This window comes from Eptesicus fuscus, chromosome 9 (assembly GCF_027574615.1).
Source record: "Eptesicus fuscus isolate TK198812 chromosome 9, DD_ASM_mEF_20220401, whole genome shotgun sequence".
In the NCBI taxonomy this organism is placed as follows: Eukaryota; Metazoa; Chordata; class Mammalia; order Chiroptera; family Vespertilionidae; genus Eptesicus; species Eptesicus fuscus.
The window spans coordinates 102,147,637-102,175,131 of NC_072481.1; the positions used below are offsets into that span (position 1 = coordinate 102,147,637).

General features: G+C 43.1%; 2 protein-coding genes across 2 annotated transcripts in view; both read right to left on the reverse strand.

Moving 5' to 3' along the window:
- Positions 1–16,087, reverse strand: part of XRN1 (5'-3' exoribonuclease 1) — a 228,198-nt gene extending 212,111 nt beyond the window's left edge. Inside the window, exon 1 of the mRNA XM_008158575.2 lies at positions 15,756–16,087. Within this exon, the coding sequence (XP_008156797.2) occupies positions 15,756–15,929 (174 nt within the window). The 5' untranslated portion in view covers positions 15,930–16,087. The remainder of the gene's footprint in view (positions 1–15,755) is intronic.
- Positions 16,088–23,716: 7,629 nt separating this feature from the next.
- The window catches only part of ATR (ATR serine/threonine kinase), a 165,966-nt gene continuing 162,187 nt past the window's right edge, over positions 23,717–27,495 (reverse strand). Inside the window, exons 46-47 of the mRNA XM_008158576.2 lie at positions 25,049–25,154; positions 23,717–24,029 (exon numbers count right to left, since the gene is read on the reverse strand). Of these exons, the coding sequence (XP_008156798.2) occupies positions 23,856–24,029; positions 25,049–25,154 (280 nt within the window). The 3' untranslated portion in view covers positions 23,717–23,855. The remainder of the gene's footprint in view (positions 24,030–25,048; positions 25,155–27,495) is intronic.

The window sequence follows — 27,495 nt, forward strand, 5'->3', positions numbered from 1 at the left end:
GTATTAATTTGCATGTCAGCCCTTTCTCCAGGCCTTTGAACCCAGGCCACGCAGGCCGGAGCTTCACATATAGTAGAATAGAGAACAGAGCAAAGGATAAGACAGATAAGCTCCCTATACAAGAGCAATACTTTAAAATAGAAATGCCGGCTTACATTCCCTGTAATTTGAAAATTTAGGTTTTCACAGCCAAGAAGCCATTTTTAGCAAAACGTATAGAAGACAGGTTTTAAAAGTACAGGCTCTAGCACAACAATGCAAATGCACTTAATTAACACTGCCAACTGTACACTTAAAAATGTGTAAAGTTGCCCAGCCAGTGTGGTTCAGTGGTTGAGCATCAACCTATGAACCAGGAGGTCATGGTTTGATTCCTGGTCGGTTCAATTCATGGGTAGGGGCACATGCCCAGGCTGCAGGCTAAGTTCCCGGTGGGAGGTATACAGGAGGCAGCCGATCAATGACTCTCTCATCATTTATGTTTTAATCTTTTTCTCCTTCTCCCTTCCTCTCTGAAATCAATAAAAATATACATATTTATTTTAAAAAATGGGTAATGTGGCAAATGTTATGTGTATTTTACTACAATTTTTAAAAGTACAGTTTCTAGAGTATCCATTATCAAGAGAAAACTATATGGCTCCTAAAGGTGCCAAAATTGTTGCGGGGTGGGGGGGAGCAGGGTACATAATGAAGTGTCACAGTACATAAACAGATGGTATAGGTGTGGTATTAAATTTTCATCGCAGGGGGCGGGAGGAGGTAAGAAAGAAAAAAAAAAGCAAGTCTAAAGAGCCACAGGGAGGAGGGGCAATGATAAAAGAAAGGCTAAGAAGCACTACTCTGGCCCTGGCCATGGGACACAGTAGGCTGGAACATTGTCCCTACACCAGAAAGGTTTGATTCTTGGTCAGCACACATACCTAGGTGGCTGGTTCCATCCCAGGTCAGGGGAGTAAGGGAGGCAACTGATGGATGTTTCTTTTTTCTCTCTCTCTCTCTCCCTTCTTCCTCTCTGTCTAAAAAAAAAAAAATCAATAAAAACATATCCTGGGTGAGGATTTAAGAAAAGGAAGAAACACCATCTGCAGCAATTCTGCTTAGGATCAACTTCAGCTCCAACACTTAGTTTACTAGCTATGGGGCAAAGTACTTCGGGTCAATAACTCAGTCCTTTTGTGAGTCAGTTTTCTAAGCTACAAAAGGAAGATAATTCTAACATTGCTATGATTAAATAAGTGAATGCATATAAAACACGTAAAACAGTGTTCAGCACATGGCAAGTGCTTAGCCAATGTTAGCTATTATAACAGCAATGCACTGGATCATAATCACAAAGATTATGCCCTAAGAGTTTATAATTGTAATTATATGTTTTATAAGGGTTAAGTTTTCATCAACTATCTATGTCCCTCATAAGAACTTAATCTCTAGGGTTTTTTTTGTTTGTTTTTAAATATTTCTTTATTGATTTCAGAGAGAAAGGGAGAGGGAGAGAGAGAAACATCAATGATGAGAATCATTGATCGGCTGCCTCCAGCACGTCCCCCACTGGGGACTGAGCCCGCAACCCAGGCATGTGCCCTTGGCCGGAATCGAACCCGGGACCCCTCAGTCCACAGACCAACACTCTATCCACCGAGCCAAACCAGCCAGGGCTATCTCTAGTTTTTATTTTATCTATATTACTCCTTCATTAAACCAGCAAACATTAACTGAACAACTGCTATCTGCCAGACACTATGAAAGAGATGAACCACATAAGAAAGTTCATGCTCTCAGGTACAATAAAGTGAAGGAAGACAGTAAAATCAAAAGCAACAATACTGTGCACCTTTCTGCATAAAGCAAAGACTGGTAAAGCATAAAGGAGTTAAGCGCTTCCTGGAGGAGGTAAACACCAGATGGAGAAGAAAAGGTCATTCCAGGAGAAACCACAGGAATAAAGGTACAGAGGCATGCAATACATGTATTTGGGAAATGAATTAGTTAGGACAGTGGTCGGCAAACTGTGGCGGCTCACGTGCCACCGCAGTTTGCCACTCTGTTGACTAATGAGTTTGCCGACCACTGAGTTAGGAGAACCATAACACAGAGATATGTGGGGAAAGGGCAGGTGACGAGAAACCAGAAATCGACCCAAGCCATTATGTTCAATTCATATTTGACAAAGGAGGCAAGAACATACAATGGAGTCAAGACAGTCTCTTCAATAAATGGTGCTGGGAAATTTGGTTAGATACATGCAAAAAAAATGAAACTAGATCACCAACTTGCACCATACACAAAAATAAACTCAAAATGGATAAAGGACTTAAATATAAGACTGGAAACCATAAAAATCCTACAAGACTCCATAGGCAGCAAAATAGCAGACATATGTCGTAGCAATATCTTTACCAATACAGTTTCTATGGCAATGGAGACTAATAAGGAGAAAATAAGCAAATGGGACTACATCAAAATAAAAAGCTTTTGCACAGCAAAAGAAACCATCAACAAAACAACAAGAAAGCCCATTGCATGGGAGATCATATTGCCAATGTTATCTCTGATAAGGGTTTAATCTCCAACATTTACAGGGAACTCATACAACTCAACAAAAGGAAGACAAACAACCCAATCAAAAAATGGGCAACGGACCTAAATAGACACTTTTCGAAAGAGGACAGAAGGAAGGCCAAGAGGCATGTGAAAACATGCTCAACGTCACTAATCATCTGAGAGATGCAAATCAAAACGACAATGCGGTACCATCTCACACCTGTCAGAATGGGTATCATCAACAAATCAACAAATGACAAGTGCTGGTGAGAATGCAGAGAAAAAGGAACCCTCATGCACTGCTGGTGGGAATGCAGACTGGTGCAGCCACTGTGGTGAACAGTATGGAGTTTCCTCAAAAAGTTAAAAATGGAATTGTCATTTGACCCAGTAATCCCACTTCTAGGACTATATCCCAAGAAACCAGAAACACCAATCAGAAAGGATATATGCACCCCTACGTTCATAGCAGCACAGTATACAATAGCTAAGATTTGGAAACCACCTAAGGGCCCATCAGCAGGTGAATGGATTAAAAAGTATGGTACATCTACACAATGGAATACTATGCCGCTATATAAAAGAAAGAACTTTTACCATTTGCAACAGCATGGATGGAACTGGAGAGCATTATACTAAGCAAAATAAGCCAGTTGGAGAAAGATAAATATCACATGATCTCCCTCATATGTGGGATATAATGATCAACATACTTCAATGAACAAAAATAGATCCAGAGACAAATGGCAAGGTTGGGGGTGTTTAGAGAGCAACCAAAGGACTTGTATGCATGCATATTAGCATAACCAATGGACACAGACACTGGGGCAGTGGGGGCTTGCCCTGGTTAGGAATGGGTTGGGGAGGGGTTGTGAATGGGGGAAAAAGGAGACATATGTAAGACAATAAAAAATCAATAAACAATTAAAAAAAAAAACAAATAAAGAAGGTAAGACTCTGTTCCCTGAAATAGGAAGAGTTAAGCTCTAGTTTGGTTACCTCACCTTCTTTCTTTTTTCTAGTATTAGCAGCCATTGATGCTTAATGCCTATTTCTATTAATTCACTTGAGGTTGCAAAATGGTGATATTCTATCATTTCTTTTTTATCATTTGGAATAGTTTTATAAAAAGACCATTTTACCATTTGGTTACCCAATGGTACAAGAAAGGTAGAACAAATGCTTAATTTTTTCCCTTTATCAGTTTTCAAGATTAGAAACAGTCCCTATCACCTCTGGAAGAGAAACCCTTTTTTTTGAGTACCATTATGAACTAATAAAGAATTTAAGCACATTTGATGGGTTTTAATATACTGGATTATTATTGTTGAGACTCAAAATTGTCCCACCTGGGGACACTGTAAGCCTCTTCCAGTTGTCTCTTCAAAATCTTTGCATGTCCCTAGTAGTCTTTATTAGCATCTTTGCTATATGGTATGACAAATTTCCAGGCCCACTAGAATACTTCCTGATTGACATGGAAATCTGTCATTTCTCCAACAAATCCCAATTTCTGTTAGTAAGCAAGGGTATTTCAAAACCATACCTGGGCAATAAGGATATACACTGAGTGGCCATATTATGATCTCTGAACGCCCGGTGCATGAATTCGTGCATGGGTAGAGTCCGGCCAGCCTGGCCAGGGGGAGGGGACATGGGCGGTTGGCCGGCCTGCCTGCTGGTCAAACTCCTGGTCGAGGGGACAATTTGCATATTAGCCTTTTATTATATAGGATATACACTGAGTGGCCAGATTATTATGCGTTCAGAGATTATAATAATCTGGCCACTCAGTGTATATTACCACTGGATTGATCATTGTTTTTAGGCCTGTTCCATGGAAAGAGCTAGGAAATTTACACATGCATGTGTATGTCTCGTAATTTCATGTTGTTACTTCTAAATTCAAATTTAAGACTACAGAGTTTTTACTTAACATTTTATCTATTACATCTGTAACTCCTTTTTTACACACCAATAATATTGGCTCTCAATGAATCAAGAGATGATAGAATTAAAATAACCTTTCTTAGGCATTTACCATATCACACAAATGGATTCCAAAAAACCAACATTAATATCAACACCACTATTGACTATTGTTAATGTAAATTTTTTTGCGTAAGTTTTCCCCATTCTCTCTATCCCCATTTATTTTGTAGTTGTGCTATCTACTGTCAGAGCATATAGCTATTACAGTAAACCCTCGATTTTTTGGACTTCAATTTAATGGACAAAATTTCAGGTCCATATGTCATACGTGAAAATTAACAAGGTGTTAATTTTAAAATGCTTTTAATAAATATTTGCTTATAATTAAATTACAGGCTTTTTTGGTTATTAATTATTCTTATTTTTATTTATTTTTATTTATTTATTTTTTTAAATTTCTTTATTGATTAAGGTGTCACATATTTGTCCTCATCCCCCCATTCCCATCCCACCCCCATCCCCACGCATGCCCCAACCCCCTGTTGAACTTAACCGTTGGATAGGCTCATATGCATGCACACAAGTCCTTTGGTTGATCTCTCCCCCTCCCCCCACCCTCCCCTATCCTCCCTCTGAGGCCCGATAGTCCGATCGATGCCTCCTTGTTTCTGGTTCTGTTCTTGTTCCTCAGTCTATGTTGTTCATCATTTCCCCTAGATGAGCGAGATCATATGTCACTAGATATATACTTATAAGAACTGAATGTGAGATGAGCAATAATAGTTATGCTGACAGGCAAATGAATCAGTCTGTAGTGAGTTTCTTTCTGGACCAACAGTTCTTTTGAGACCAATTTCAATGTCCACCAGTTCCTTATGTGTACATGTCAGCACTGACCCCTCAGCTCTGGATGGTGGACAAATGGTGGTAACGGAGGTCCAACTCCCTCTGGTTTGGTCTCGGCCGGACCCAGGGGCACGGCTTCACCCAGACTAAGGGGCACGTGGCCTCACCCAGACCCGGGACCCAGCCTCACCCGGATGGATCCGGGGGCACACGGCCTCACCCGGACCCAGGATCCGGCTTCACCCGTACCCAGGGACGCAAGGCCTCACCCGGACCCAGGGGCACATGGCCTCACCCGGGCCCAGGGACCCAGCCTCATCCGGGTCCATTGGCGCGTGGTCTCACCCGGACCCAGGGGCGCGTGGCCTCACCCGGGCCCAGGGACCCAGCCACACCCGGGTCCAGGGGCGCGTGGCCTCTCCCAGACACAGGGGCGCGTGGCCTCACCGGGATCCAGGGACGCGTGGCCTCACCCGGACCCGGGGGCACGTGGCCTCTCCCAGACCCAGGGGCACGTGGCCTCACCCAGGCCTAGGCGCGTGAGGCCTCACCCGGATCCAGGGACACATCGCCTCACCCGGACCCAGGGGCGCGTGGCCTCTCCCAAACCCAGGGGCACGTGGCCTCACCCGGACCTAGGCGCGCGAGGCCTCACCCGGATCCAGGGACACATGGCCTCACCCGGACCTGGGGGCGCTTGGCCTCTCCCAGACCCAGGGGCACGTGGCCTCACCCGGGCCTAGGTGCGCGAGGCCTCACCCGGATCCAGGGACACATGGCCTCACCCGGACCCGGCGGCGCGTGGCCTCTCCCAGACCCAGGGGCACGTGGCCTCACCCGGACCTAGGTGCGCGAGACCTCACCCGGATCCAGGGACACATGGCCTCACCCGGACCCGGGGGCGCGTGGCCTCTCCCAGACCCAGGGGCGTGTGGCCTCACCCAGGCCTAGGCGCGTGAGGCCTCACCCAGATCCAGGGACACATGGCCTCACCCGGACCCAGGGGCACGTGGCATCTCCCAGACCCAGGGGCACGTGGCCTAACCCGGGCCTAGGCGCGCGAGGCCTCACCCGGATCCAGGGACACATGGCCTCACCCGGACCCAAGGGCGCGTGGCCTCTCCCAGACCCAGGGGCACGTGGCCTCACCCAGGCCTAGGCGCGCGAGGCCTCACCCGGATCCAGGGACACATGGCCTCACCCGGACCCGGCGGCGCGTGGCCTCTCCCAGACCCAGGGGCGCGTGGCCTCACCCGGGCCTAGGCGCGCGAGGCCTCACCCGGATCCAGGGACACATGTCCTCACCCGGACCCAGGGGTGCGTGGCCTCTCCCAGACCCAGGGGCACGTGGCCTCACCCGGGCCTAGGCGCGCGAGGCCTCACCCGGATCCAGGGACACATGGCCTCACCCGGACCCAGGGGTGCGTGGCCTCTCCCAGACCCAGGGGCACGTGGCCTCACCCGGGCCTAAGTGTGCGAGGCCTTAACTGGATCTAGGGACACATGGCCTCACACAGACCCAGGGGCGCGTGGCCTCCCCCAGACCCAGGGGCGCGTGGCCTCACCCGGGCACGGGACCCAGCGTCATCCGGGTCCAGGGACACATGGCCTCACCCGGACCCGGAATCCGGCCTCATCCGGACCCAGGGGCACGTGGCCTCACCCAGACCCAGGGACGTGAGGCCTCACCTAGACCCAGAGGCGTGTGACCACACCCAAGCCCAGTGGCGCGCAACCCCGCCCATACCCGGGTCCCCCGGGGCCCCGTCCTCCCGATCCCAATTCCTGCCGGTCAACCCCCCCTCAGCAATTCCCCCGGCCATCCTCCCAGAGCTCCAGGACGGCCGCTGCAGAACTCGTCGGGCGGCGGCTCGGCGAAGCTCCGGTGCGCCCGGTGCATGGCAGCGGGCCGAATTATTCTTATTTTTAACTAATTTTGGCAAATAGGCCATATGTTGGAAAAAACACTAGTTTCCGTAATATAAGTAAATATTACATATCCACAACTGTAGTCTACCTATTTCAATCCAAGAGTCACCCCTGTGAATGTTTGGGGAATGATCAGCACATGATCACCTGCATTGCATGCGGTAATTGGTTCTGTTGTCACCTGGCCTGACTTTCTACAGCAGTTTTAACTCTTTCCAGTTGATATTCCCAGTACGCTAAGCCATGCCCCAGCCGTGTGCATTTGTTTACTCAAGGGGACTGGTGAATGCACGCATCTACTAGACCTATTCAGTATAAATTTAAAATTACAGTAGTATAAATAGAAACATTTTCTATGCAATTAAACTTTTCATACATATTTAATGTTAATTACACAAATGTGTCAATATAAGTAAAAACAGATTAATTTGTCAATTTTTTAACATATGCTACAGAAACCCTACATTGTATAATAGACTTAAGGCTTTAATGGACACCCTCGTGGCCGAATTAGATCATTATATTGATCTAATATATAAACAGTAAAAACAGTTTAGTTTTACTGTATATACTAAACTTTCTCTGTCAACTCTTGTTTTATTTTTGTTCCACAGGTAACCATATTTAATGTTCACCACTGGTCGTTCCATTGATGTCTCCCTGGTCATTTTGTCTGAAGCTCATTCTCTAGATTCCTCGAGGAAGTACCTAAAGGAACAATATTCCCTGAACCACTGTACACTGACAGCAGTTTATTAGGTAACTAGAAGCCTGGTGCATGAAATTCACCCTGACCTTTGAAATCCAGGACCCTTGGGGGATGTCCAACTGCTGGGGATCGGGCCTAAACCGGCAGTTGGACATCCCTCTCACAATTCTGGACCGCTGGCTCCTAATTGCTCACTTGCCTGCCTGCCTGGGTCGCCCCTAACTGCTCCCCCTGCCTCTCACTGCCTCTGCGTGCCAGCCTGATGGCCCCTAACTGCACCCCCTGCCGGCCTGGTCACCCCTAACTGCCCCCCACTGCCGACCAGATTGCCCCCAACTGCCCTTGTCACTCCTAACTGCACCCCCTGCTGGCCTTGTCACTCCTAACTGCTCCCTCCATCGGCCTGGTCACCCCTTACTGCCCTCCCGGCCAGCCTGGACGCCCCCAACTGTACCCCCCCCTGCTGGCCTGGTCACCCCCAACTGCCCCCACTGCTGACCTGGTTGCCCCCAACTGCACACCCTGCAGGCCTGGTCACCCCTCACGGCCCCACCACCAGCCTGTTCGCCCCACACAGCCTGCTTGTTCAGTCGTTTGGTCGTCCCTCACTAACCACCCTGCTAGCCTGGTTGTAGGCAGCCACCTTGTGAGGGCGTGATGGTCAATTTGCATGTTACCCCTTTATGATATAGGAGGATTCTCTCTGTGCAAAAATTGGTTGAATATCATGTAACTCCAGTTTCTTCTAGCATAAAAACTGTGATGAAAACCTAATTTACTTTTCCTTTTAAGTCATGTGTTCTTTCCTTCTAAATACCCAAAGCTTATTTTTTTCCTTTTAAGTCAAGTAACTTTACTTAGAATAGGTCTTGGTGTTGGTCATCTGAATCAATAGTCTTAGGCACCTGGTATATTCTTTCAACATGCAGTTTCAAATATATATTTTTTAATTTTTAAAAAAAAGTCTTCTTTAACTATAGTTTTAGTATTTATTGTTATGTTGTCTTCATTTCATTTTTCAGAAACCCCTATTATTTGTCTTTCTTATTACTTTCTCTTGAAACTTATTTTATCTTTTAAATTTTATTCTTTTCACCTTTTGTTTTCCTTATGGCATCATTTGCTCTTGCCTTCCTATTTGAGGCTTCATTTCCGAAATAATTTTTTCATTTATGTCTGTTTTTACCTAGGTTCTGTCACCTTATTCCAGAATTTTCATAATTGACATACCATATTTTCCGGCGTATAAGACAACTGGGTGTGTAAGATTTTCCTGGGTTAAAAAGTTGTCTTATACACCGGAAAATATGGTAAATATCTATGCAGCTTTGAGCACAAGTCACTTCACCTCTAAGATGGAAATACCGTATTTTCCGGCATATAAGACGACTTTTTAACCCAGGAAAATCTCATACACCCAGTTGTCTTATATGCCGGAAAATACGGTATGTTGTTCTTTCATGGCTTATATAATTTTCTTTATGCCTTTTAGCTCATTCTGAAATTGCAGGTTATTGTTTTGGTCTGTTTTGTGTGCTTGTTCTATTATAAGTATTTATTATCTGTAGGGAATTTAGTTCTTTTCCCCTATAATAATTTTGCATGCTATTTGACCTTGATACATTTCAGTTGTTCATTTTTATGTAAATTTAATTTTCTCAAACTTTTAGAATAAGGCGATTCTGGAAAGCTGTAACTTCACAAAGCTCCCTCTTCTCCTGTTTGGGTTTAGTTGGTGGTTTGTTTCTAAGATTTCTTTCTTTTTTTTTTAAATGCTCACCTGAGGATATATTTATTGATTTTAGGGAGAGAGAAAAATATTGTTGTCAGAGAGAAACACTGACCAGTAGCCTCAACCTGGGATCAAATCCAAAACCTAGGAATGTGCCCTGACTGGGAATTGAACCTGCGACCTTTTGGTGTACAGGACAATACTCCAACTTAGCCACAGAAGCCAGGGTTCTAAGATTTCTTGACTCTGTAACCCTCTCACCTTTATTTGGACCTTCTTCTTCTTTTATCTCTATTATATCTTTTCTTATAAACTTACTAGAGGCCCGATGCACGAAATTCATGCAACAGTAGGCCTTCCTTCCCCCGGCTGCTGACACTGGCTTCCCTCTGGCACCTGGGACCCGGGCTTCTCTTGCAGCCCTGGCTTCATCCAGAAGGTCATCCAGTCTAATTAGCAGTTTATGCTTTTATTATAATAGATATTATAATAGATTATTATAATAGACTAGAGGCCTGGTGCACGAAATTCGTGCACGGAGGGGGGGTTGTCCCTCAGCCCAGCCTGTACCCTCTCCAATATGGGACCCCTCAAGGGATGTCCGACTGCCCTCTCACAATCCAGGACTGCTGGCTCCCAACTGCTTGCCTGCCTGCCTTCCTGATTGCCCCTAACCGCTTCTGCCTGCCAGCCTGATCACCCCCTAACCACTCTGCTGCCAGCCTGTTTGCCCCCAACTTCCCTCCTCTGCCGGCCTGGTCACCCCTAACTGCCCTCTCCTGCAGGGTTGATCACCTCCAACGGCCCTCCCTTGCAGGCCTGGTCCTTCTCAACTGCCCTCCCTTGCAGGCCGGGTGCCTCCCAACTGCCCTCCCCTGCTGGCCATCTTGTGGTGGCCATCTTGTGTCCACATGGGGGCAGGATCTTTACCACATGGGGCAGTTATATGTGTGTTGCAGTGATGATTAATCTGCATATTACTCTTTTATTAGATAGGATAGAGGCCTGGTACAGGGGTGGGAGCCAGCTGGTTTGTCCTGAAGGGTGTCCCGGATCAGGTGGGGGTTCCCTTGGGGTGTGGGGCGGCCTGAGCGAGGGGCCTGTAGTGGTTTGCAGGCTGGCCATGCCCCCTGGCAACCCAAGCGCAGGCCCTGGTATCTGGAATTTATTTTCCTTCTACAATTGAAACTTTGTAGCCTGGAGCGGAGCCAAGCCTGGGGCTCCCTCTGAGGCCGGCAGCCATTTGTGTTGGGGTTATAATTGAAACTTTGTTGCCTTAAGCGGGTGGGCCCGGCCAGGGTGTGTGGAAAGCTTTGCTTCCCCTGTTCCCGGCGGCAACCCTGGCCTGCTCTCTCAAGCTCCATTCTGCCGCCATTTGTTTGAATTTGTTTACCTTCTATAATTGAAACTTTGTAGCTTGAGTGGAGGCTTAGGCCTGGCAAGGGCAGGCGGAAAGCTTGGCTTCCTCTGTTACCTAGGAAACCTTGCTCTCTGTGGCTATAGCCATCTTGGTTTGGGTTAATTTGCATACTCGTTCTGATTGGATGGTGGGCGTGGCCTGTGGGTGTGTCAGAGGTATGGTCAATTTTGCATATTTGTCTATTATTAGGTAGGATGTTTCACTCACAGCGGTTTCTCTTTAGGGTGAGCTCTGCCTTAGAATGGTGCCTTGGCAAGTCAGTCTTGAGAGTTGATAGGAGGTAGACTGCTCCTGCCTTTAAAGCTCCTCAGTTATAGCTACTACTGTCTAACCCAGTGGTCGGCAAACTCATTAGTCAACAGAGCCAAATATCAACAGGACAACGATTGAAATTTCTTTTGAGAGCCAAATTTTTTAAACTTAAACTTCTTCTAACGGCACTTCTTCAAAATAGACTCACCCAGGCCGGGTTATTTTGTGGAAGAGCCACACTCAAGGGGCCAAAGAGCTGCCTGTGGCTCGCGAGCCGCAGTTTGCCAACCACTCACAGTCTTTTAGTAACTATTCTGGAATTCTCCTGTTTTAAGTATATCTGATGTTGCCCCATTGCTTCCTTCTTCCTCTTGCAGAGATGAAAATACTGATTGGGTCTAAAGAAAGGCTCTTGGTAGTTTGTTCCCATCTCCTTGTATTTGGAGGTTTATAAAGATACTCTTATTACATGATTTTATTGTAACTGTGCTAGGTATTTAAAATTGTGCTAATTACTCTATCTTTATGTAAGGATTCAGAGACCAAAAACTATGCTACTACCACCATCACCACCAACTTTCCAGAATCTACCCTCCACCAAACCTCTTTCCAGCCTCTTCCCCCAAGACTAGCTTTTCAACTATTGTGACTCCTTTAGGCACTCACTCATCTTGCAAGCACTGCATGGTAACCCTTTATAACATCTGCTTTCGTTGCTGTTTTTGTTGTTAACTACCAGAATCAAACAGTTTTGAAAGACATCACGTTGATGAACCAATTAAAAACTATCCCTATTTTTCATATCATAAAACTGCCTTAAAGAGATTATTTTTGTTCTTCAGTAACAAAATCCTCAGGATGGAGAGAATCACATACTTTCACCAAACCAAATTCCATGCCAAAGAGTACCAAGTAAAAATATTACTGAACAAATTATGTATCACCAAATGAGTCTGAATAACAGTCTTTTTTTTTTTTCACTTGAGAAAGTGAATGACGCATGGCAGATACTCAATGTTTTCTGAATGAAGGACCAGGAAAAGCCAAAGTTAGCTGTGTCCCTTTCTGCAAGGTACTAGTAACCTTTTCTATCCTCTTCTCTGGAAAGAAGTGTCTCCCTAAATCTAACTCAACCCATATTTCAAATAAATTAAAGATGAACTACCATTTTGGAATTTTTGGTAAATTTTCCTCATATACCAAATTTGACTGTAACAACAACAAAGAATTCTTTCTGGAAGTTTAACCCTACCTTCATGCTATGGTACTTAAAAAGAAAATTAAACTATAACTCTACAGAGAGCACGATGGTGTTCCCTGGATTAATATGCCCAACCACAAATACAATGCAGTCCACAACTAACTCAATTAGTGATACACATTTCAAAACTAATTATTTTCTGCAAAATACAAAATGGACAAGAAATCTATTAAAATCATTAAATGTGACAAACACTAACCTATCACTCAAAGCCTAGCAGTCTGACTGCTTTCTAGTCCCTTCCCACAGTTCCAATACATTGGTGTGCTAACACACACACACACACATCTAACACACACACACCTAACACAGACACAACTAACACACACACCTAACATAGACACACACCTAACACACACACCTAACACACATACACACACACACCTAACACACACAACTAACACACACACCTAACATAGACACACACCTAACACACACACCTAACACACATACACAGACACACCTAACACAGACACAACTAACACAGACACAACTAATAATACACACACCTAACACACACATCTAACACACACACACCTAACACAGACACAACTAACACACACACCTAACACACACATCTAACACACACATACATCTAACACACAGACACACCTAACACAGACACACCTAACACACACACAACCTAACACAGACACACCTAATAATACACACACCTAACACACACATCTAACACACACACACCTAACACAGACACAACTAATAATACACACACCTAACACACACATCTAACACACACACATACATCTAACACACACACACACCTAACACAGACACACACCTAACACACACACACACACATACACACACACACCTAACACAGACACAACTAATAATACACACACCTAACACACACATCTAACACACACACACCTAACACAGACACAACTAATAATACACACACCTAACACACACATCTAACACACACACACCTAACACAGACACAACTAATAATACACACACCTAACACACACATCTAACACACACACATCTAACACACACACAACTAATAATACACACACCTAACACACACATCTAACACACACATACATCTAACACACACACACACCTAACACAGACACACCTAACACAGACACAACTAACACACACATCTAACACACACACACACCTAGCACAGATACAACTAACACACACACACCTAACATAGACACACACCTAACACACACACACCTAACACACACACACCTAACACACACATCTAACACACACACACCTAACACAGACACAACTAACACACACACACCTAACAGACACAACTAATAGTACACACACCTAACACACCTAACACACACACAGCTAACACACACACACACCTAACACACACACAGCTAACACACACACCTAACACAGACACAACTAATAATACACACACCTAACACACACATCTAACACACACACACCTAACACAGACACAACTAATAATACACACACCTAACACACACATCTAACACACACATACATCTAACACACAGACACACCTAACACAGACACACCTAACACACACACAACCTAACACAGACACACCTAATAACACACACACCTAACATAGACACACACCTAACACAGACACACCTAACACAGACACAACTAATAATACACACACCTAACACACACATCTAACACACACACATACATCTAACACACACACACACCTAACACACACACCTAACACACACACACACACACCTAACACAGACACAACTAACACACACATCTAACACACACATACATCTAACACACACACACCTAACACAGACACAACTAATAATACACACACCTAACACACACATCTAACACACACACACCTAACACAGACACAACTAATAATACACACACCTAACACACACATCTAACACACACACATCTAACACACACACAACTAATAATACACACACCTAACACACACATCTAACACACACATACATCTAACACACACACACACCTAACACAGACACACCTAACACAGACACAACTAACACACACATCTAACACACACACACACCTAGCACAGATACAACTAACACACACACACCTAACATAGACACACACCTAACACACACACACCTAACACACACACACCTAACACACACATCTAACACACACACACCTAACACAGACACAACTAACACACACACACCTAACAGACACAACTAATAGTACACACACCTAACACACCTAACACACACACAGCTAACACACACACACACCTAACACACACACAGCTAACACACACACACACCTAACACACACACAGCTAACACACACACACACCTAACACACACATCTAACACACACACACCTAACACAGACACAACTAACACACACACACCTAACAGACACAACTAATAGTACACACACCTAACACACCTAACACACACACAGCTAACACACACACACACCTAACACACACACAGCTAACACACACACACCTAACACACACAACTAATAGTACACACACCTAACACACTCACAGCTAACACACACACACTTAACACACACACACACCTAACACAGACACAATTAATACACACACACCTAACACACACACAGCTAACACACACACACACCTAACACACACACAGCTAACACACACACACCTAACACACACAACTAATAGTACACACACCTAACACACTCACAGCTAACACACACACACTTAACACACACACACACCTAACACAGACACAACTAACACACACATCTAACACACACATACAGCTAACACACACACACACACACACAACTAACACACACATCTAACACACACACACACGAGCCTCCAACAGCCCTCGCCCTCCCGAGTGTCCGGGCGGACCTAGTTCTCCGGCAGGGGACGCAGCGCTAGACGGGGGCGGGCGGGGCCCTGCGGGCGGGCGTTTTCCGGGCTCCGGAGGCCCCAGGGGCTGGTTCCGGGGCTCGCGCCGCGGAGCGCCCGCCGCTGCGGCCTAGGACGCCCCCAGGGCCCGCCGGGACCGAGTGGCCAGCGCGCAGGGCCCCTCGCCGTCACGACCGGCCCCGGCTCGCCGCTCAGCCCCGGGCCCGCCCCTGCGGCGCCGCCCCGCCGACCCCTAGCCGCGGCCCGCTCACCCACCTGATGCTCTTTCACCACTTCGCTGAGGCAGGGGTACCGCTCCGAGATCCACCGGTAAAACTTGGGGACGCCCATCTCCACTCCCAACGATCCCGCGGAGGCCCGAACCGAAACCGAACGCCGCGGGGCCGCCGCCGCCGTCGCTCGCTGATGACAACACGGCCCGCCGACCATAGAGAGGCCGCCGCCGGGCAGAGAGGCCGCCCTGGGCCTCCGGCGGAGCGGGCCGCGGCGCCCGCTGGGGCCCGGCAGTGCCCGGCCTGCGTGTGTGCCCTAGGCCGCAGCCGCCTGGGACACCGCCCCAGGACTGTCCATTTTCCCGGGAATCTTCCTTTTCTTTATTAGAGTGGAAGGGGGGAGAGAGAGGGAGAGACTGACTGTGCTCTGTGCACCGGGCAGGGGGATCAAACCTTCAAATCTGCAACCCGGCGCGTGCGCTGACCAGGAAGGGAGCCCGGCCCCCCGTGCAGGGCCCCGCTCACCGCCAGGACACGGCCAGGCCCATCTCAGGACCTCTCAGCACAGATTTGGAAAGATCACGTGATTCCTGTGGTGGTTTGTTTGGTTCAGTGAGTTCTTTTCTTTGAGGGATACACACACACAACAGTTTCTTTTAAAATTTTAACAAGTTGTTGGAAAAAAATTCCTAACTCCATCCAACTTCCTCCTTAACTCGTAATATAAGGCCTTCCATTGGAAGTTATGTTTACTTTTCACCTTTATACCTTTGGATTTATCCTGTTTTCCCCAATTAAACTCAACTCTGCAAAATGGCAGCATTCTCTCAAGTCAATTTAAGTGCAAGCTTCTATTATAAAAAAGTTTTCCATTTATTGGAATGTAATAATCTCATTGCTTCATAATTCTATAAACTATTTTAAATCCTCTGCAAGAAAAAACAAATTTTAAATACATTTAAAAACTCTTGAAATTTCAAGTATTGCTGTCTTCCAAGACCAATGCATTCAGTATGGCAACATCTTTTACAGTAACACAATATTTATATCGTTTTCATATTCATGCTTGTCTTATGTTTCTTCCATATCACACTTTTAACGACACAAAAATACAGTTTTACTCTAGCCTGTTTGCCTCAGTGGATAGAGCATTGGTCTGTGGACTGAAGGGTCCCGGTTCCTATCTGATCAAGGGCGCACCCCCAGGGTGCAGGCTCAGTCCCCGGTAGGGGGCGTGCAGGAAGCAGCCAATCAATGATGCTCTCTCATCACTGATGTTTCTCTCTCTCTCCCTCTTGCTTACTCTCTAAAATCAATAAAAATATATATATATGTAAAAAAAAAGTTTTAAGTGAACATAATGATGTGCTATTATTGTTATGCTGTCTATTTTACTAAGTTGTCAGTTCCTAGAGGGTAGGGGACATAAGTTCTGTGCACAAATCTAGCACAGTGTTCTGTCCACATAATTTATTCAGTTTTTATTGTTGTCCAAATGAATCCTTATACTAGCAAGTACTTAAAAATAAAAGGTGTAAAATGAAATAAGGCTGGCTTGCTTCTTGCAAATAAATTATTTTTAGAGTATGAGAATATTTGATGTTTTATTTCTGGTTATAATACACAGTAGACAGTAATAAAGCAGTTTATTTCTTAATAAAAGCATATATTATTTTAAATGTTGTTAACAAAGAAGACAGCGTAGAGAGATTCCCGGAAGATGGCGACCGGCAGGAAGGTAGGGAGAGAGAGAGTGTGAGTGAGGAACCCATAGAGGAGAGTGTAGACGTCTGTGGTGTGTGTGTGTGTATGAGCTAGGGTCAGTTAGATTCTGCACGTCTTCCAAGGGGCTGCCTAACCGGGCAGTCCTAGACAGCGGAGCTCCACGCACAAAGCGGACACTTCTCGGCGGCTGGTGCGGACGCGGAGACCACGCCATCTTGAGAAACAGAGCTGCCTGAGACTCGGATCCTGGCTTCTGACACAAACCAGGACCCTGCAGCCACTGGGGACAGAGAACTGCTATCACAGCTTCAGACCAACAGACAACAAGAATCCAGACTTCCCGGCAGAATTCCATGAGTCAAAGAGCCTATCCCCCTACCCGCAGGCTCGCAGATAGCGCCATAGTAACTGATAGACCCGCCCCTCGCCCAGGCTGCAGAGCTTTGCGCAGGGACGCGCTACCCCTTAGGGAATTTGGGGCACGGGACAGAAGCAGCTCCCAGTCGGGGAAATCTGTCAGTGCGCACAGAGGGCTCCCCTTCGGGGAATTTGGGGGAATTTGGCTTGCGGGCCACAGCTCCCCTTCGGGGAATCTTAGTGCTTGCACAGAGGGGCTTCCCTTTGGGGAATTTGGCGTGCAGGACGGACTCCGCCCCCCTTCGGGGAATCTGGGAGAGTGCACGGAGGCAGCTCACCTTCAGGAATTTAAGAGTGTGCGCCCTAGCCGGTTTGGCTCAGTAGAGAGAGCACACACAGGACGCAGCTCCACTTCAGGGAATTTGGCACGCCGGACACAGCTGCCTGGGATCCCTGACTCACAGCACATTCACACTAAGAGCCAGCGACCCCAATTGTTGGTGCATGCACACACAGGGACCCTGATTCTCAACGAGAAACCACACAAGGCAACAGAGACTCTGACACTCGAGTCTTGGTGCAGACACAGGGAAACTCTGACTCCTGGCACATGATAAGGATCTCATTTTCGGCACATACCAACAGTGTGGGGCAGACAGGGCCCCTGATTCTAAGTGTGCACACGAGACCACACGGAACACTGGGGACACTGACCCTGGGCAAGTCTGGTTCCCACCAACCAAAGGCAGCCACACGTCCTAGTGTCAGAGCACTTCAGTGAAACTCGGGTGGAGCGAAGTCCCCACAGCACATGGCCCAGGTCCACGCAAATGGAAGCTTGAGCTTTCTGGTGATAGCTAGAATGGGGAAACGAAATAACTCACAGAGGAAAGAAAATGTGGAGTCGCCAAGAAAGGAAATCCGTGAAACTGAAGCTTGCGACATGACCGAAAAGGAGTTTAGAGTAATGGTCATGGAATTTATACATCGGATGGATGAGAAAATCAACAACTTATGCAAGAATCAGGAAGAAATGAAAAGTGATATAGCTACAATCAAAAACACCATGGAAAGTTTCAACAGTAGACTACAAGAAGCAGAGGACCGAATTAGTGAGTTAGAAGATCAGGTACAGAAACAAGCTCAATCTGAACAGCAATTGGAGAAAAAAATTAAAAAGCAGGAGGAAAGCCTAAGGGAGCTTCGGGACAACATGAAACGAAGTAACATGCGTATAATAGGGCTGCCAGAAGGACAAGAAGAGCAGCAGGGATTAGAAAATCTATTTGAAGAAATAATGACAGAAAACTTCCCGGATATGGGGAAGATAAAGTTACGCAAGTACAGAGAGTCCCAAGCAGGATCAACCCCAAAAGACCCACACCAAGACATGTCATAATTTCAATGGCAAATATAAATGATAAAGAGAGAATCTTAAAGGCGGCAAGAGAGAGACAGAGAGTTACCTTCAAAGGAACACCCATCAGATTGTCAAATGATTACTCAACAGAAACACAACAAGCTAGAAGTGAATGGAAGGAGGTATACAAAGTGTTGCAAAGCAAAGGACTGAATCCAAGAATACTATATCCAGCAAGACTATCAATCAAAATTGAAGTGGAAATCAGGAGCTTTGCAGAAAACAAAAGGCTCAGGGAGTTTATCACCACCAAACCAGCAATGCAAGAATTGCTAAAGGGAATACTGTAAAAAGAAGAAATAAACAGGTAAGAAGGAATACAGACACAAAAATAGATATGACTACAAACAAATACCTTTCAGTAATAACTTTAAATGTAAACAGACTAAATGCTCCAATCAAAAGACATCGAGTGGCTGAATAGATAAAAAAACATGACCCATATATATGCTGTCTACAAGAGACCCACCTCAGAACAAGAGACTCACACAGATTGAAAGTGAAGGGATGGAAAAATATCTTTCAGGCAAATGGAAATGAAAAAAAAGCTGGGGTAGAAATACTTATATCTGACAAAATAGACCTCAAAGTAAATGCCATAACAAGAGATAAGGAAGGCCACTTCATAATACTAAAGGGAGAAATCCAACAAGAAGAAATAATTCTGGTAAACATATACGCTCCCAATATAGGAGCACCCAAATACATAAAAAAACTCCTGGAGGATATCAAGGGAGAGATTAATAGCAACACAATCATACTAGGAGACTTTAATACCCCACTATCACCATTGGACAAATCCTCTAAACAAAAAATAAGCAAAGAAACAGCAATCCTAAATGACTCACTAGACCAGATGGAATTAATTGACATCTTCAGAACATTTCATCCTAAAGCCACAGAATATACATTCTTCTCAAGTGCACATGGGTCATTTTCAAAGATAGACCATATGCTGGGTCACAGGCAAAGTCTCTTCAAATTCAAGAAGATAGAAATTATATCAAGCATCTTCTCAGATCACAGTGGCATAAAACTGGAAATCAACTACAATAAATACAATCCAAAGAAATCAAACACATGGAGACTAAACAGCATGTTATTAAACAAGGCCTGGGTCACCAGAGAGATCAAGGAAGAAATAAAAGACATCATGGCAACAAATGACAATGAAAACACAACAATTCAAAATCTATGGGACACAGCAAAAGCAGTCTTGAGAGGGAAGTTCATAGCTCTACAAGCCTACTGCAAAAAACAAGAAACAATGGTAATAAATTACCTAACCCTACAACTCAAAGAGCTAGAAAAAGAGCAGCAAGAAAAGCCCAGTGTAACCAGAAGGAAGGAAATAACAAAGATCAGAGTGGAGATAAATGACAGAGAGACCAAAGAAACAATACAAAAGATCAACAAAACCAAGAGCTGGTTCTTTGAAAGGATAAACAAGATTGATGGACCTCTAGCCAGGCTCACCAAGAAGCAAAGAGAGAGGACCCAAATAAACAAAATCAGAAATGAATGAGGAGAAATAACAACAGACCCCGCTGAGATACAAAGGACTGTTACAAAATACTACGAACAACTCTATTCCAACAAACTGGACAACCTGGAGGAAATCGACATATTCCTAGAAAAATATAACCTTCCAAATATCAATCAAGAAGAATCTAAACAGCTCAATAGGCCAATAACTATGGAAGAAATTGAAGCAGTCATCAAAAAGCTTCCGGCAAACAAAAGCCCGGAGCCTGACGGCTTCACATGAGAGTTTTACCAAACATTCAAGGAAGGACTAAAACCTATCCTCCTCAGACTATTCCAAAAAATTCAAGAGGAAGGAACACTTCTAGGCTCCTTCTATGAAGCCAGCATCACCCTAATACCAAAACCAGATAAAGATAACACAATGAAAGAGAATTAGAGACCAATATCCCTCATGAACATAGATGCCAAAATCCTCAACAAAATTCTAGCAAATCGAATACAGCAGTACATCAGAAAGATCATACACCATGACCAAGCAGGATTTATCCCAGGAATGCAAGGATGGTACAATATCCGCAAATAAATGACCGTGATACATCACATAAACAAAATGAGAGATAAAAATCACAGTCATATCAATTGATGCAGAAAAAGCATTTGACAAAATCCAACACCCTTTCTTGATAAAAACTCTCAACAAGGTGGGAATAGAAGGCTCATACCTCAACATAATAAAAGCTATATATAATAAACCCACAGCAAACATCATACTCAATGGGCAAAAACTAAAAACATTTCCCCTAAGAACAGGAACAAGACAGGGATCCCCACTCTCACCACTCCTGTTTGACATAGTACTGGAAGTATTAGCCATTGCAATTAGACAAGAAGAAATAAAAGGCATCCAAATTGGAAAAGAACAAATAAAGCTGTCTTTATTTGCAGACGACATGATACTGTACGTAAAAAATCCGAAAGACTCCGTCAAAAAACTAATAGACTTAATAAATGAATTTGGCAATGTAGCAGGATACAAAATTAACGCCAAGAAATCTATGGCCTTTCTATACACCAATAGTGAACTTACAGAAAGAGAGACTAAAAACGCAATCCCATTTACCATCGCACCAAAAAAATTAAGATACCTAGGAATAAACTTAACTAAGAGGTAAAAGACCTATACACGGAAAACTACAGGACACTGAAAAAAGAGATAGAGGAAGATGTAAACAGATGGAAGAACATACCATGTTCATGGATTGGTAGAATCAACATCATTAAAATGTCCATACTACCCAAAGCAATCTATAGATTCAATGCACTCCCCATTAAAATACCAATGGCATATTTCACAGACCTTGAAAGAACTCTCCAAAAATTCTTCTGGAATAAAAAAAGACCCCAAATACCCACAGCAATCCTGAGAAAGAAGAATAAAGTAGGAGGGATCTCAATACCAGATTTCAAACTGTATTACAAAGCCACTATTCTCAAAACAGCCTGGTACTGGCACAAGAACAGACATATAGATCAATGGAACAGAATAGAGAATCCAGATATTGACCCAAACCACTATGCTCAATTAATATTTGACAAAGGAGGCATGAACATACAATGGAATAAAGACAGTCTCTTCAATAAATGGTATTGGGAAAATTGGACAGATACATGCAAAAAAATGAAGCTAGATCACCAACTTACACCATACACAAAAATAAACTCAAAATGGATACAGGACTTAAACATAAGACGGGAAACCATATAAATACTAGAGGAATCCACAGGCAACAAAATCTCAGACATATGCCAAAAGAACTTCTCCACTGATACTGCCCCTAGGGAAATGGAAGCTAAAGAGAAAATAAACAAATGGGACTACATCAAAATAAAAAGCTTTTTCACAGCAAAAGAAACCATCAACAAAACAACAAGAAATCCTACTGCATGGGAGAACATATTTGCAAATGGCATCACTGATAAAGGTTTAATCTCCAACATCTACAGGCAGCATATACAACTCAATAAAAGGAAGATAAATGATCCAATAAAAAAATGGGCAACGGACCTAAATAGAATCTTTTCCAAGGAAGACAGAAGGAAGGCCAAGAGACACATGAAAACATGCTCAACCTCACTAATTATCCGAGAGATGCAAATCAAAACAACAATGTGGTACCATCTCACGCCTGTCAGAATGGCTATCATCAACAAATCAACAAACGACAAGTTTTGGCGAGGATGCAGAGAAAAAGGAACCCTCGTGCACTGCTGGTGGGAATGTAGACTGGTGCAGCCACTGTGGAGAACAGTATGGAGTTTCCTCAAAAGACTGAAAATGGAACTCCCATTTGACCCAGTAATCCCACTCCTAGGAATATATCCTAAGAAACTGGGAACACCAATAAGAAAGGATATATGCACCCCTATGTTCATAGCAGCACAATTTACAATAGCTAAGATCTGGAAACAGCCTAGGTGCCCGTCAGCAGATGACTGGATCAGAAAACTATGGTACATCTACCGAATGGAATATTATGCTGCCATAAAAAAGAAGGAATTCTTACCATTTGCAGCAACCTGGATGGAATTGGAGAACATTATGTTAAGTGAAATAAGCCAGTCAATGAAAGAAAAATACCACATGATCTCACTCATCTATGGATAATAAAGAACATTAAAAACTTGAACAAAAAGATAGATACAGAGGCAGTAAAGCATCAAACAGTCTGTCAAATTACAGCAGGAAGATTAGGGAGAGGTGGGGAAGATACGAGATCAATCAAAGGACTTGTATGCATGCATATAAGCATAACCAATGGACGCAAAACTCTGGGGGGTGAGGGCATATATGGGAATGGGGTGGGGTGGGGCAATGGTAAGATATGTACACATATAATACCTTAATAAAAAAAATTGGGAAAAAAATAAATAAATGTTGTTAACATAAAGGGAGAAATAATACAAGTTGCTTTGAGAACATAATGCAACTTATATTGTATTTTTTAATTCAATAGGTAAAAACAGAGCAATACCAAATATTTTTGAGAACATAATGCAACTTATATTGTATTTTGTAATTCAATAGGTAAAAACAGGGCAATACCAAATATTTTAATTTTCGATTATTAACATATTCTTTGAAGTTATTTAATTTCACATATATGGGGTCCAACCAAGGTACATTTGGCATAGTAAATTTTCATCAGTAGCTTCTTGTATAAGGTAATGTACATGTCCTTCAATAGATAAGGGCAGCCCTGTCACTCTGTTTCGGGTCTTGATTACACCTTGCAGTCGCTGCTCGATGTCAAGAACATGGGTCTTGGCCTAAAAGGACGAAGTTGAAAATCATAAGAGTTAAGGACTCAATGACATGAGCATGTTGACAATTTGGAATTACTGCCTTTTTTGTTATTTAACAAATGTTAGTGCCATTTTATTGATCATTACCCCTTTTGTCAGAGCAAATATGAGAAAAGAAACGAAACAAGTATAATAACAAGATATTGATTTGAAGTCTTGCAATGTTGATCCAATATCAACTATTTAGACATATTTCTGGACTATCTGAAATACCAGGGAATATTAGTAGGGAGAGAAAAAAATTTTTAGTGTTGATAGAAGAAATAATTTTCAATATATACTGTAAAACTTGACATACTCAGGAGCTGAGTGAATATGTTTGTTGCTATTATAATCCCGACTTATTAGTGCAAGTAAATTTGTTTTAACATGGTCTTTTCAACTTTGTTTCTTGTTAAACTAACAACTACTAACTACATCTGTTGTAGACTCATAAATTTATCTATTGTATTATAACAGTACTGTTACATGTCAACAGTATGGTTAGTCAATTTACCATGTCTTAATCTTTGTACACTTCCTATTTTTAAGTGCTTAAATAAGTAATATTTTGCAATAAAAATGCAGTGATATAATTTAACAGCAATTGGCAATTTACTTCTACTTATAGTAGAGTGTCAACTGAGTTTATATACTAAGTACTTATGTACTTATTATGATTAATGTAAAATTAGATTAAAACATTAAAGCTGAGACCTGCTGCTCTGTAAGTCCACACAATTTATGTTCAAGTTTTCCCCACTCTATCTCGTAATTATAAATTGTCTATGGTTTAAACAAGTGTGTCCTCAACTCTTCTTGTATTATACAAATGATAATAATGTTAATATTAGTAAAGGTAATAAAGAAAACTTAGGGCATTGGAATACTAGAGAACTAGATTTCAGAGTATTCAATGACCAGTCACTGATAGTATTTAGAACCAGTTCTCATTTGTAGAGATATACAATATCAGCTTATATCAAGCTATACCTTCTACTAACCTTTTCATTAACCACTTCCCCAGTTTCATTCAGTAGTGCTTTGGAATGCCCTTTTACTGGTTTACTCCATTCCACAAGCGGATCATGTAGAAAAGTCTTTAAGACACTAAAATGGAAAGAAAACATTGTAAGTAATAATACAATGTTATCTTTGTAAAAATAAATCTTAATAAAGAAAACACTTAGGTGAACAGTAAGTGAAGGATGAGAAACTAATGGTATACTCTTCTTACAATACACATTATTCCTATTTCAGTAAAATATGTGAAATTATTGTTTTGGGATGAGAGGAGGGAAAGGAAAGTGGATGGAGGGAAGAGACGATAGAGGAGGGTCAGAGGTGTAGTTGGAATACAGTGAAATGGTCTGTGTGCCATCTCTAAATGCATACTGTAAACTGCTCAATGAATATTTATTGAATGAGTGGATTTTATCCCCTGCCATGTCTCCACAATGACCAGGAAGTATTTATAGCTACCATATAAACAGACCCAGCCCAGATTTTTCTATTGTGCACTAGATGTGAAATCCAATTACCTATGGGAAAAACCCACTTAGATATCTTGTAGGCATCTCAAATTCAATATTTTCAAAACAAAACTCATGATTCTTCCCCAAACTATTTCTCCTGTATTCCTCAAATCAATAAAGAGTAACACCATTCATCCACTGTCCCTTGCCTCCTCTTCCTCTAAACACCTAATCCTACTTTCTGAATCTCTCTAGAATCTCTTGACTTAATCTCTATCTTGACTGTCACTACTTCAGCCAGTATTTGCCTGGGGTACTGCAACAGTCCTCTAACTAGTTTTCTGGCCTCTAGCCCAAACTGGAACTGTAATTTTTCTACAATGCAAATCTGATTATCTCATTTATTTTATTTTCTTCTTAAAACCCTCCATTGACTTCTGATTATTTTTAGGGCAAAGTTTAAATGTGTAAACCGACCTCATGTGGACCTTTCATAATCTAGTTCTGCTCACACCACCTCCTAGGAATAAAGTACTTAAACTATACCCTCTAGAATACAGTATTGTATTTCTCAGGCAAGCCATGCCTTCAATACCATGGATATTTGTAGGGAGCAGCTATAGGGTTAAGCCTCGGATTGACCTGTGGCAGGGCCACAAACAAGTCCCAGCTTGGAGGGCAGAGCCCTGTTAGCATAATTAAGGTTAACATTACAGCCCTCCCTAGTTCCTCCCTAGGTAGCTAATGGGCTGTGGGAGGTGCAACAAGTGCTGCCAAAACAAGGTGAAACACACAAGAACATTGTAACTATGGTGACCACTTCCCATGTTTTGCTTTGTGTGCTCCGACTATAAAATAAAGCCTCGGCTTGCAGGCTGGGTCTCTCTGTGTCCTCATCCAGGCACCGGAGATCCGCCTCGCCCCAGCTGTATTCTCTTGTCTTCTTTAATCCTTCACCTCCCCTCCACAGGTTCACCCTTGGCCATGCTGGCATGGCACACATATTTCTTTCACGCAGAACACACTTTTCCCTTTTGCGTGGCCAATTCTATTTATCTTTAAGGTCTTAACTACTTCCTCTAGAAGTTATTTCCTGACTTATTTCAGACTAGTATAGGAGCTCCTAGTTGAGTGTTTCACAGGATGTTATACTTCCTCTTTCAGAGAATTTGCTTTTGCCTTTGTATAACTAACCCATATATTCTACCATAATGTCTGATAAATAGCTTTTATATAAAAAGGTGAAAAAATGAACTTTATAAGTCCTTTTTACAAACTAGTTGACCCTTGAACAATATAACTATACAGGTCCACTTATATGAGGACTTTTTACAATAATTATGTACACTACTATAAATTTTCTCTTCCTTATGATTTTCTTAGTAACATTTTCTTCTCTCTGGTTTACTTTATTGTAAGAATACAGTATATAACACATATAACATAGAAAATATGTTAATTGACTATTTATGTCATCCAGTAAGGCTTCCAGTCAACAATAGGCTATTAGTAGTTAAGTTTTGGGGGAGTCAAAAGTTATATGCAGAATTTCCACTGTGCAAGGGTATTGGTGCCCCTAACTGCCATGTTGTTCAAGGGTTAACTGTATTTCCTGCAGCTAACATAATATCTAATGGTGAAAGATGGACTTCTTTAGCCCTAACATCAGGAACAATACAAGAATGCAGACTTCTTTTCATGTCTATTCAACATTGATCTAGCTAGGGCAATTAGGCAAGAAAAAGAAAAGGCATTAAAATTGTAAAAGAAGAAGTAAAACTATTTTCAGACAACATGTTGTTGTAGAGAGAAAATTTTAAGGTATCTACAAAAATAACTCTTAAAAGTAATAAACAAGTTCAGCAAGGTTGTAGGATATAAGATCAATATACAATTATCAGTTATATACACTAGTAATCAAAAATAAAATAAGAAAATTCCTTTTGGAATAGCATTAAAAGGAATAAGGTTTTTAG